The sequence below is a fragment of the Lycorma delicatula genome, chromosome 11, assembly GCF_047948215.1.
Source record: "Lycorma delicatula isolate Av1 chromosome 11, ASM4794821v1, whole genome shotgun sequence".
In the NCBI taxonomy this organism is placed as follows: domain Eukaryota; kingdom Metazoa; phylum Arthropoda; class Insecta; order Hemiptera; family Fulgoridae; genus Lycorma; species Lycorma delicatula.
The window spans coordinates 59,477,629-59,492,039 of NC_134465.1; the positions used below are offsets into that span (position 1 = coordinate 59,477,629).

General features: G+C 31.7%; 1 protein-coding gene across 2 annotated transcripts in view; it reads left to right on the forward strand.

Moving 5' to 3' along the window:
• LOC142332311 (FK506-binding protein 59-like) overlaps positions 1-14,411 on the forward strand; it is a 29,009-nt gene that overhangs the window by 13,027 nt on the left and 1,571 nt on the right. For both annotated transcript variants that reach the window (XM_075378673.1, XM_075378674.1), the window contains exons 6-7: positions 7,406-7,613; positions 10,653-10,819. In XM_075378673.1, the coding sequence (XP_075234788.1) occupies positions 7,406-7,613; positions 10,653-10,819 (375 nt within the window). The remainder of the gene's footprint in view (positions 1-7,405; positions 7,614-10,652; positions 10,820-14,411) is intronic.

Sequence of the window (14,411 nt, forward strand, 5' to 3'; positions counted from 1 at the left end):
TAATGGTTACCGATGGGTTTTGACCTGAAAAATCGAATAAAATAGGTTTTAGAACTGTATCTCCAGTAGTTTTCATGATATTTGAAGTAAAACTGAAAAATTTATTGTCTGAAAACTTTCTTTTCAGCGTGCAGTAACATTGTTAAATGATTAATAATTTTGTAAAATTTATTAACCAGATTTGAAGAGAATTTAATTCTAAAAATAATGATGTAAATAAGTCTAATAAAAATCAAACAAACATTTTAAAAAAATCAAATTTTACTGAAGATGAAACAGAACAAAAAATAAATGAAATTATTTATTCTGGAAATTTTTAATCCATTCATTTTTTTGTTTAAAAAAGAGTTGATAATAAACAAATACAGTATAATATTTATTTAATTACTTATAACACATTCTACAAAAACAGGATTTCAAGAACACTGTATAAATTGAAGTTCTTTAAGTTTATTGAAAACCTAAAATTGACATCACTGTTTTTTTTTTTTTTCAGAAATAAAATTTGAATCAATTTTATACTATCAATTTTAGCTTTTCAACAATTAAATTATTACTAGTCGTGACTAGTCTTTTATCCGTGATTTGTGTAGTATGTTTGCGCTTTTTATGATTTGTATAAAGTATTCATGCTTTTAGGTAGATTTCATTAGAAAGCTACCTATTGTAATGGTACCATGTTTCAACTTTTGGAAAATTTTGACATATCTTCGTGTTTCACATTCCCCAGACCCCAAAACTGCCATCAGCTCAAAAGTTTATGTATACATTTATGTGTATATATATATTTCACTTTCTTGTGGACACAATAACTGCCGTAATTTTGTGTCGATCACTTTGAAATTGTTTGTTAAAAATAACGTCCCAAAGTCTTGGTTGAGTTTGTAACGGCCAAAATCAGACCTGGGGGCTTTTTTTCCAAAAAAAAAATTATTATAACTTTCTTATTAAGTAAAATATAGAATTCATTTAACATTCCTACCACTCTTTGGATAAGGGCCTAAAACTTATGCAAGTAAAGTTTTTTGATGTCACCAATTATTGGCCCAGCGGGTGAAAAAAATGGGGTTTTGAAGACAAAAAAAATCATACCTCCCTTAATAGGCACAGTATCTGTTTAAAGTGGTTGTTAGTTCTCTAAACATTACCTGAAACTTTTGTCTGAAACGATTTTTGATATGACCAACCCTTACATCAAGGGATGACCAAAATGTTGCTGGAATTGTAAGAAAATGGGGCTTGTCGTATGCTAAGCATGTGAATTTTTTCACATGCAACTATTGTATTGAGTAAATTTTTTAAAGTTTTTCTTAACTTTAAGATGGAAATCTTTTTTATCCCCCTCTTAGCACCGGTGAAATCTATCTCCACCTTCCAGTGTGCCAAAAGGGATTTTTTTAAAAAAGTGAGATGCCGTTCAAATTTTCAAATCAAGACTATGCAGATATTGTTTTCGTTCACAGTTTTACAAATATAAATAGCTGGGCTGCTAAACATGAATATGAACAAAGATTTCTAAGTAGAAGAATACCTACTTGTGGAACATTTCTCTTAATTTTCTATAACTTATGAACATTCTCTTCTAGTTTTGTTAATAAGTTTTAAGCATTTATTAGTCATTTAATAAAATTATTGTATTACAAACCTAAAAAAAAAAAAAAACAGTTTTTAGACGACACTCATCAGTTTTACTTTGGATATCATGAAAACTGCTGGAGATACACTGTTCTGAAACCTATTTTATTTGATTTTTCAGGTCAAAAACCATTAATTTCACTTCTCAATTAATACTGGAAATTTCAGTACAACCTCATTTCACCTAAGGGAGCTGAATTCTGGGCAAATTCTTTCACTAACCATAACTTGTTAACAAAGTATTTCCTAACCTATATTTATGTGAACTTTTTTTGTTATTTTAATGAGAGGAATACACCTGTGAAGTATGTCGGTTTTTTCACGGGACACTGCGATATATATGTACACAGGATGTCTCATGGAAAAATGGAGAAACTTTCAGGACGTTCTACTAGTGACGAAAGTGATGAAATAACGAAAAATGTATGTATAAATATAGGTGTTGGGTAAAGTTAACAAAAAACACACAGCTAGTATTTGCCAAAAGAAATTGGACTTTATTGAAAGTGAAACAAATGAACTTATGTTATAATCATAACCTTAAAACATAAAAAGAAATTATGAAATTAACATAACTTAATGATACTTAACATATCAGCTGAATCAACAAATGAACAATGATGTTAAATGCAAAAATACATGAATAAACATTTTTTAAATACACAATGTAACAAAGCCTGAAAACAGGAGAACATAAAACACCTTATTTTCAAATTAGATACTTAAAACATAACATCAATAGAGAGTGGAACTGGAAAACAGTTGCACTACTAACATATACTGTAATATGAAAATTAGCAATGAACAGATGTCATTAGCTTAGAAAAAATAAATTACAATAATTTCAGTATGAAAGGCGTTAATTACAATAATCACATTAAAATAAGTAATAATATAAATGGAGTTTATTTTGATAGATAAGCATTCTTGAAAATACAAAAATCACAAAGTCCTAAAACATACCAGCACATCAGGAGTAATTTGCTTTAGGTTAATTTACGAGAAGTATTATGAATACAGTGCATAAGTAGCAAAGAATTAATCTCGGCGATCAACATGTTACACAAATAAAATATAGAGTTAATTACAATAACAAATCGAAATAATTAAACATGTAAAATAGGTAAGCCATCTATCATGATTGCACTTAAGTGAATAAATAAATGGTTTTCTTTTAGCTAAATTTGAAATCGAAAGGCATAAGGTATGATGAACTGAATGTTCCACAAATTTTAATGATAAAATCACTGTTTAACGTAATAATGAAAATTGAACTTGCCTGTAGCACACAAATAATATCAAGAGACGAACTCGTGAATGCAGATACATGAATACATACAGTAATCCTGGGCGTAGTCCGCACTGGTGTATCAGGAATACAGAGGTGTGATGTGGTTTAGTGGTAGAATAATACGTAGCATCTCAGATGTGTAGCGACGAGTTTGGAGATTCTGCTTGGATGAGAATATTATCACACAGTTTGCAGGAGAATGTGGCCATAGGCGACTGTACTGGAGGAATGTTGGATCTACTCAGCCGAAAAGATGGCGTGAAAGAAAAAAGGGGGAAACCAGATCCAGGTAGTGGACAGGAGAGAGTGTGTGTAAAAAACAAGAGATGTGTGCATGTATTAGTATGGGAACGAATGAATAATGGGTGTATGAAAAGGGTAGTTAAAAATAATTTGAAAGAAGAATGGTCGCGGTCACTAAGGATGACGGAGACAGACAGTCTGGGTGGCGCCAGAAGTGTCGAACCCGAGAACAAATAATCAAAACAGGTACAAATGACAAGCCCAAAATACGAAACAAAGTGAAATTTAACATTCCTGTAACAAAACAACGGGACCCAACCCTAGCTTAGAATTCATTGAAAATAAAGGAAACTTTACGCTAAACGGCGTAAACAATAGGTCTGGAAATTCTTTGTTTTTGAGTTATGGCTAGCTAAAGATTTCACACAAATTCCAGCTCTTCTAATAAAAAGCACTACTGTAATTTATGTGACCAAATTAAGGAGTAAAGTTAGTGGTTTCTTATGTAATTTGAGCTGGGAAATAGAATAAAATAGGTCCCAGAACTATAACTCCAGGAGATTTTAAGGTATGTCATAAAGCACAAAATTTGTTGTCAAAGAACAAATTTTTTAAAAACTTTTTGTACAATAGCTTTGTTAAATGAAGAAAAAGGACTGCTTTAACTACATTGACGATAATTACATGAATAACAGTGTCCTGTTGGACAGATCGCTGGTATGAATACTAGGTAGTGAACATGTTTCCCGAAGATTGCAAAAAGTCCTGCTAATTGCGTTGGGATCTGGAATCCTGCGATTCTGAAAACACATTTCATATTCTACTGCAATAACTGTAGCATAATCATTACACACACCCAAAATGAATAAAATATCAGCGTATTCCTCTTTTGTTAATACGGGTAAGTCAATTATCTGCAATATAGTTATAAATTTTATTGCAATAAAAATAGGAAACTTACATATACATCATTTTTCAACATAGTCACCTTGCATTTCAACACTCTTGGTCCCTCGTTGCACAAGCTTACTGATGTCCTCATAAAAGAAGGTTTTCGGTCGAGCTGCGAGCCAGGAATGCACCGCTTCTTTCACTGTTTCATCCGAGGTAAATCGACGGCCCCTTAATGCCTCTTTGAGTGGACCAAACAAGTGGTAGTTAGAAGGGGCAAGATCAGGACTATACAGAGGACGAGCCAGTACTTCAAAGTTCAGTTTCTACAGTGTTTCAACACTGTGGATGGGCATTGTCGTGCAACAACACAACACCTTTCAACAGCAGTCCTCAGCGTGGCAGTAAGCATCTCACTGTAACATGCACTGTTTATTGTCATGCCCCTTTCCTCATAATGTTCCAGGACTGGGCCTTGTGAGTTCCAAAAAACTGTAAGCATCAGTTTTCCTGCGGATGGTTGGGTCTTGAACTTTTTTTTGCAGGGTGAATTTGGATGTTTCCATTCCATACTCTGCCATTTACTCTCCAGCTCGTAATGATGGATCCATGTTTCGTCACCAGTGATGATTCTGTTTAGAAGATGTTTCGTTCATTACCATAGCGATCGAAATGTTTTTGGCAGATGTCCAAGCGCATTTGTTTATGCAACTGTGCGAGTTGTTTTGGAAACCATCTTGCACAGACTTTATGAAATCCAAGTCTGTTGTGGATGATTTCATATGCAGAACTGTGACTAATTTGCAGACGATGTGCCACTTCATTCATAGTTACTCCTCTGTCTAAGAAAACCATGCACGCTCAATGTTTTCCTCATTTGTGGTGGTAAATGGTCGTCCGGCTCCTTCGTCGTGCGTAACACTTGTGCAACCATTTTTGACATTTTCAATCCATTCGTAAACACTGTTCCCGTTCTGTACTGAAAGTTGATGAATTTCGGCCCCTGATACACTTTCCGACCACAAAAAATAGATCACTGAATGTTACTCTTCTTTGGTGCAAACAGAAAGCGGCTCCTTCGTCGTGCGTAACACTTGTGCAACCATTTTTGACATTTTCAATCCATTCGTAAACACTGTTCCCGTTCTGTACTGAAAGTTGATGAATTTCGGCCCCTGATACACTTTCCGACCACAAAAAATAGATCACTGAATGTTACTCTTCTTTGGTGCAAACAGAAAGCGGAACAGCCATGGTTAACAGCAGGGCAGCGATAATGGAACTAACCTAGCAGCATCAAACCTGCACAGACATAATAACAATTAAACCACGCATGTGTCATGTACGCAACACGACAGTACTACCAACATAAACAAAAATGTAACTTAATTGCGGATAATAATTGACTTAGCCTAATAAGTACGGCATTACTTCAATGGCAAACTGATCACATTCTAAATAAAATTCACAAAAAACCTTCGCTAACACCAGCACAGTTCACAATACCTGATATAAGTAATTTATGTTTATTTTACAATTGTTTTGTAATTTCCAGTTTTCTAAAATGTTATAATTTGTTTTTACAAATTTACACATAATAAAAGAAATCTGATTTTTGTTTACTTTAATAATTTAATTAATTATTTTAATTTTATTATATTTAATTTTTGTTTACTTTTCTGAAAAATTTAGTAATGTATTGTTTTTATATAAAATTCAGATTTTTGTAACTTTTTTTGTTTTATTAAACTGATATCTTAACACCATTTTTTCAGAATTAAATTTTCTGGTTTTCAGACCAGATTACTCAAAAATACTGCAGATACAGTTGTGAAACCTATATTATCAGATGTTCACATCAAAACCCATAAGAATTCACTAATTCTGCCCGTTAAATAATATCCTAAAATTTCAGTACAACCTCGTTTCACCAGGGTAGCTGAAATCTTTCTCTAGCCATAACTCGCAAACAAACCATTTTAGGACATATATTTGTATGAATATTTTCCATTATTTTCATGAGTAGAATAGGTTGTGAAAGTCCTGAAAGAACTTTGTGATACACGCTGCTATATATTTTCTATAATTAATGATAGACACTATAATAACATTCCATAATTTTATGAACAGAAGTTATTTTTAAAAGAATAATGTCAAAAGCACTATAAGAGTAGCTTTTATTTTATTTTTTAACGTGCTGCCAAGCCTTAGGATTTCTACATACATAACAAAAAAATATAAGAAATCTATTGATGAAGTGTTCTCTTATATTAAAAATGAATTTCATTCTTTCATGAGAAAAACAACTAAATTCATAAATTCAACAATTCGCCAAAAGCAAGTAGTTCATAGATATAAAGGAAACTGCTTGTAGGATGTTCTAATTGTTTCTTTTCTTATAGTAATTAGCTTAGGTTTTTTTTTTGTTGTTTTTAACTAGACCTCTGCTTGTATTAAAAATGCCTGCATAAATTATATTATTTATTTATTTATAAAAATCTGGGGAAAAAACAATAAATTTCACGTTTGCTGATTATTATTTTATCTGACAATATCTATTTTATAAAACTTGAAAAAATTAGAATAAATAGATTTATATTTTCAACTTGTCTACATCCTAAGGATCATAACAGGCATACTGAAAATTAAAATTAACAAATAGTTATTAATTTACAGATAGCGTTAGACAAGGCAAAAGCTTATACAATATGGATATCTGGTGTATTGCACCAGTGAAAACATGAGGAAATGAGGAGGAATTGTAACACATGAAAATTACATGCATTGAATAATACTGCAGCCAACATGTTAAATTAACTTTATTGTCTATATAAATTTCAAATAATGTTTAAATTTTATATAATGTAGAAAAACGTGAATACAGAGTATTGTTTTAATAATATGCATACAGTTAACCAAAAGAGTTTTTGAAAATACTGTACTGTAAAGAAATTATATTTTATCATTATTATTATTAATGTCATTAATATATTTTGATGATATAGATGAAATTGTAAGTGAAAAGATTCCAGACCTTCATTGGCTGGTGTTGGAACACCTGCTGATTAGTATTTCAGCATTTGGCCAATTGTGCAGAGAAAAGGAAAAAGTATACGTAATAAAGTTAAGAATTTTAAGCTAGACCTGACCTGAATTGAGCTAAGGACCTGATTAACTTGAAAGAAAGTGTGTCTGGATATATTCCAGAACTAATATTTAAAAAATTAGGTATGTCTATTATTCATTCTAGCACTGTTACTGAAGTATATTTACAAAAAATATGTCGCATTTCATTAGTGTGTAGTTATTATTTGTTTTTTATTTAAAAAAGAATTTCTGTTACAGACTAAAAAAGTTGGCGAAATAAACCCAATGGAAATGAACTTGACTGCCATTCGTTTAAAAGAAAGGGGTACATATTTTTTTAAGAAAGGAAATTATTTGGAGGCTCTGAAATTTTATAAACAAATGATGGCAGTAGTATTACAAAATTGTGGATCTTTTTATAAATTACAAGATAGCAGCCAACCATTCGAATTATTTCATAGTGCTGGTATGTTAATCTGTATTTGTTAAAAATCTGGTATCTAAAGAGTAAAAAAAATCAGTGGTTCGAATCCGTGTCAGGCATGGTATTTTTCAAATGCTACAAAATTCCATTTTTATATTAGACGCCCAAGCTTCATGTGCCAATATCAAGCAAAAAATAAAAAATGCCTAAGATAGGTGTAAAAGTGTTTTTATTTCAATTATAAAATTCAGCATATGACGTTATTAAAAGATTCTTTGTGCCATTGTATTACCCATTTCAAGATTTATAAGGTCAGGATTATTCCTTAAAAAATTATCTCACCAGAAATAAAAAACCTACAGTACCTGAAATTTGAAACTGTATAATAATTATAATGTATTAATCTGAACTTTTGCAAAAATTAATATTTTATTATCTTACAATGCTAAATTTTCCATCCTTTTTCGTCAGATGACTCGCTGATAACAGTTTTTTAATAATCATTTAAACAATTTATTTCTCAGTTAAAATGACTGTTTTTATAATAAATATTCATATGTTTAATTTTAAAGAAAGTGTCTTCAGTGAAAGGATGTATGGAGAATATTAGCTAGGATTCTCAGAAACCAAATAAATATTTATGAAATTCAGAATGGTTTTTTTATTGAAAAATCATGCATTGGTAGCATGTTTATTGATAAACAGCTGATGAAAAAGAGTATTACATACAGTAGAGAGTTACACTTAATATTTATTGATTTGATGAAAGCTTTGATTATGTACCTCAAAAATTGCCGTAAAGAAATCTTTAGAAGACAGAATGTAGATGTGTTTTAGTCAGGGCATTTAAAGATTTGTACGAGAGTGTCAAAAGCTATGTAAAGATAGGTGCTAACTATTCAGGTTTTTTTTTGCTTTAAGTAAAGGTGTGTGACAAAGATGTATTGTATCTTCAGCGGTCTTTTAAGATATGTATTAATTTTTTTCTTAGAAACTGGCCAAAAATATCTGGTAAGGTGGGAGTCCAAACCGGAAGTGATGAGATCATTCACACTTTTATTTATAGGTGACCAGGAGGTGCCGGGTGAGGATGAGTAAGATGTAGAATACATAAGAATACTTATTGAGGTATATGATACCTGAGGGCTAGAGGTGAATATTGAAAAAGAGATATTTATATATAGTTGTTGGAGGAGGTGCAGAATAAATTGTTACAATAAAAGAAAAAGAAAATTAGTTGGAGAATTTAAAATCTGTGTATTCTAACATGAAATGTAAGGGCAGATACTGATATTTTGGAAAAAGTTGGTAAATGTAGAATGATCGCCAAGCTAATCTATTTTTTGGAATATTCAGATATCAAATAGTACAAAGAGGGTCTTCAGATCTTTCGTTAGAAATTGTCAGTAGCTGACATTCTCAGATATACAAATAACATTGTCATTGTGTACATTCTGTTGATGGTATATATTTATTTTGTATTATTTGTAAATACGGTCTGGACAAGGATTAATATCTAATTTCTCTTCAGTAAAAGAAAAAGCAGTTGTTTGATTGCAGCTTATCTTAATTGTAATGTTTACTTTGGATTGCAAAATTCATTAATTGGATCGCAAATTTGACCTTTCTTTCCTAAATTAAATATGTTTTTTGTTGTAAGTGTATGGATTTCTTTTGATCATTTTGCAAAGTAATAAAAAAAGAGTTCAAACACTTAATTAACCATATCAAATCTTTTAGAGCAAAACAGATTTAGACCGATGAAAACTCTTTGGTTAATCACTTTGCTATGAGTAAAGCTGATGGATGAATACAGTAAATTGTACTGTGTAAATACAAGAGAGTGAACAAAGTTATGATTTTGATTTATTTAAACTTTGAACGGAAGTAACCGGTATGAAACAAAATACGAAATGAAAAAACATTTCTGTGATAGGTTGTGTAAATACTCATCAATTTTTAATATCAACTGTGTCTACCATAACTGACAACCTTATTATTTTACTTACTTGGTCATTCACCGATAGTAACATTTTATACTTGTTCCACCCCACCGAAGCTATCACAGAGTATTTTAAACAGATTAATGTATTTTAGTGTTATCCACTGTATTTTAATCGATTTTTTACATCATTGCAAAGATCCGAAGCATCCAGGTATTCTTACTTATTATAGCAGAATCGTAATGTATTGGAATCAAATAAAACAAGTAATCTACGACAAGCTTTGGTCCAAGTGTAGAGAAAAATGGAAATTGTAAGTTAAGAAAGCATTTACATAAGGGATAGATTATATTGCTGTAAGATTGTTGACCACAGGTTGTCTCCAACTTCAGTAAATTCAAAAATGATAAATTTGGTGAACCAAGTTGTGCTTATTGACTACACTTTTTTTTTCTAATAGCACAGTACTTTTTTTCCAAATGCGACGTTTTCAGAGAAAGTTATACTACAGGTGAATGAAGAGGTTAAATTTAAAATAGTTAGTTTAAATAATTCAAAATATTTTCATTTTAAACCGTGTTTTAATTCAAAGTACCATAAAACTTTTTATTAAATTCTTAACTTTGTTGATTTAACCAGTTTTTAACATTGTTTTGACCCAGAAGCCACTAATTAGGCTTTTTGTGTAACTCTAGTTAAGAACTAAGAATCCTTGACAGTTCCTACAGAAGAAAAGTGGTATTACTACAATAAAGTGGTTGAAAAGCTACTAGAAAATGTTGTGGCATAGATCATTAATGGAAGCAAGGGTATTTGCTGACTGAATTGATTCTCATTCAAGGAAGAGGGAGTAAAAATAAGAAGAAAGGGGTCACTGAATCCACATTTGTCACAGATTAGGTTAGTTTACCATCTGGATCCTAGTACAAGGATCCAGAAATTTCCTTTACAAAAATTAATGTGATAAGAGTAAATATGGTTCTCAATGTTATTAATTTTATAATATAGAAAATATATTGAAAGTTCAGCAACAGTTACTATTTTTTTTTTCTAGTATTGATTTTTGTAACAGGAATTCTGCTTTAATTTATCTTTAAAATTACTTTACCTGCATATTATTTAAATTATTTTTTACCAGATTCTGAGGGAACAATTGAATTACGGAAGAGCTTATTACTTGCTGGTCATTTGAATATTGCAGCTTGTTATTTAAAATTAAAAGATTATGACAGTGCAAGAATCGAATGTAATCGTGCTTTGCATTTAGATTCTGAAAATGAAAAAGCCTTATTCCGCAGAGGACAGGTATTAAACTTTATTTCGTATTTTTATTGTAATGAATAATTCTTTCTAAGATAAATTAAAAATTTTAAATAACAGCATTTATATAGATTTTAGGATGTAGCAATGAATATCTAAGAATGATATTATTTTATTGACCATAGTTGAACTTTACTATTTGACTTTAATGATAAAAAATTGAAAAAATAAGTTTTCAAAATAACTGTAATTGCAAAGACAGGCAGTAAAAGACTGAAATAATATTATTAATCCTTTAAACTTAGGTAATCTAAAATAGTTTTGAACTACCTTGCACCATCTCATCCTCATTATCTTAGGTAAGTTCCTTTTTTTTGTACTTTGTCTCCTCAACTATATTTGATCATCATTCATCTGAAAATGATTAACGTGTTACACGTTAATACAAGGGTAAGTCAATTATTATCAGCAATTTAGTTATATTTTTGTTTATGTTGGTAGCACTGTCGTGTTGCATAGACTGCATGCGTAGTTTAATTGTTGTTACGTCTGTGCCGGTTTGATCCTGCTAGGTTAGTCCATTATCGCTGCCTTGCCTTTAACTATGTCTGCTCTGCTTTCTGTTTGCACCAAAGAAGAGCACTGATCCATTTTTTGTGGTCGGAAGGTGTATCAGGGGCCGAAATTCATCAAAGACTTTCGGTACAGTACGAGAACAGTGTATTGCCACAACGGAGTGTCTACGAATGGATTGTAAAATTCAAAAATAGTTGCACAAGTGTTACGCATGACAAAGGAACCGGACAACCATTTACCGCCACAAATGAGGAAAACATTGAGCATGCACATGTTACTCCTCTTATACAGAGGAGTAACTATGAATAAAGTGGCACATCGTCTGCAAATTAGTCACAGTTCTGCATATGAAATCATCCACAACAGACTTGGGTTTCATAAAGTCTGTGCAAGATGGGTTCCAAAACAACTTGCACAGTTGCATAAACAAATGTGCTTCGAATTTTTTTTTTTTGTCTTCAGTCATTTGACTGGTGTGATGCAACCCTCCAAGATTCCCTATCTAGTGCTAGTCATTTCATTTCAGTATACCCTCTACATCCTACATCCCTAACAATTTGTTTTACATATTCCAAACGTGGCCTGCCTACACAATTTTTTCCTTCTATCTGTCCTTCCAATATTAAAGCGACTATTCCAGGATGCCTTAGTATGTGGCCTATAAGTCTGTCTCTTCTTTTAACTATATTTTTCCAAATGCTTCTTTCTTCATCTATTTGCCGCAATACCTTTTCATTTGTCACTTTATCCACCCATCTGATTTTTAACATTCTCCTATAGCACCACATTTCAAAAGCTTCTAATCTTTTCTTCTCAGATACTCCGATCGTCCAAGTTTCACTTCCATATAAAGCGACGCTCCAAACATATACTTTCAAAACTCTTTTCCTGACATTTGAATTAATTTTTGATGTAAACAAATTATATTTCTTACTGAAGGCTCGTTTCGCTTGTGCTATTCGGCATTTTATATTGCTCCTGCTTTGTCCATCTTTAGTAATTCTACTTCTTAAATAACAAAATTCTTCTACCTCCATAATCTTTTCTCCTCCTATTTTCACATTCAGTGGTCTTTGATATTATCTTTGTTATTTCTACTACATTTCATTACTTTTGTTTTGTTCTTGTTTATTTTCATGCGATAGTTCTTGCATAGGACTTCATCTATGCCGTTCATTGTTTCTTTTAAATCCTTTTTACTCTCGGCTAGAATTACTATATCATCAGGAAATCGTAGCATCTTTATCTTTTCACTTTGTACTGTTACTCCGAATCTAAATTGTTCTTTAACATCATTAACTGCTAGTTCCATGTAAAGATTAAAAACTAACGGAGCGCTTCGACATCTGCCAAAAACATTTTGATCGCTATGGTAATGAACAAACATCTTCTTAGACAGAATCATTACTGGTGACGAAACACGGATCGATCATTACGAGCCGGAGAGTAAATGGCAGAGTATGGAATGGAAACATCCAAATTCACCCTGCAAAAAAAGGTTCAAGACCCAACTATCCGCAGGAAAACTGATGCTTACAGTTTTTTGGAAATCACAAGGCCCAGTACTGGAACATTATGAGGAAAGGGGCATGACAATAAACAGTGCGTGTTACAGTGAGATGCTCACTGCCAAGCTGAAGCCTGCAATTCGAAGTAAACGCTGAGGACTGCTGTAGAAAGGTGTTGTGTTGTCGCACGACAGTGCCCATCCACATATTGCTGCCCACACTGTTCAAACACTGTAGAAACTCAACTTTGAAGTACTGGCTCGTCCTCCGTATAGTCTTGATCTTGCCCCTTCTAACTACCACTTGTTTGGTCCACTCAAAGAGGCATTAAGGGGCCGTTGATTTACCTCGGATGAAACAGTGAAAGAAGCGGTGCATTCCTGGCTCGCAGCTCAACCGAAAACCTTCTTTTATGAGGGCATCAGGAAGCTTATGCAACGATGGACAAAGTGCGTTGAAATGCTAGTGGACTATGTTGAAAAATGATGTACATGTAAGTTTCCTATTTGTATTACAATAAAATTTATAACTAGATTGCGAATAGTAATTGACTTAACCTTGTATATACAAATCTTTTGAAAAGTGTTTGCAATTTGAAATTTTTATGATTTTTTTTATAAAATTGTATTTTAATAAAAATAATATTTTTATTTTTATAAGATACCAAATGATATGCATATTAATAATCTGTATACCATTGTTATGTTGCTTATTAGAATTTATAAAAAAAAAAAAAAAAAGATTACTTCTGCTGATGTTATGAATTAATCAGTAATTGTGTGTTATATAAGATCTTTCAATTTATTGTTGGTAAGCAAATTAAATTATTATGAAGTAAAACTTCTTTTTTCATTTAGGTATTAAATAATTGAAAATGTTCATTCTACTTTTTATATAACTACCAAGAAAAAGATAATATCAGAATTACATAATAAAATCAAATTAATATATTTATTTAATGTTTAAAATAAATAAAATTACTTAACCAAACAATTTCATGTAAATAGATTATCCAATGTTTTTTTTTTATTAGAATGCTGTAAATTTTTTATAGTACGCTATTTGAAAAGAATGGTTTTCAGATGCAAAACATATGTGGTATTCTTATTTTTCAGACATAAGATTCAACCTACTGAGATCTCTTGAATTTCTGTAACCATACATATTTATTAATTTTTCTTTTTCAGTTTAACCAGTTAAATTTAAATATTTAATTTTTTTATTTTATGTACTTTTAAATTGTTCTGTATATCAGACATTCTTGAATACAGGAAAGTGTCTGCAAGGTGGGTTCCACACCTTCTCATTGAAGCACAAAGAAATATCTAGAAAGATGTCTGTCAGCAGCTTCTGAGTCGCTTTGCGGAAGAAGGAGAGAATTTTGAACTGTATTGTGACCTGTGTTCAAACGTGGGCCCACCTCTACACCCCAGAGAGCAAGAGAACTAGTACGGAGTGAGAAAAAGTGGGGTGCAGGCACCAATCAAGGGCAAGAAATGCTTATCAGCTGGAAACGTTCTGGCAACTGTGTTTTGGGACCCAAAGGTGTGCTG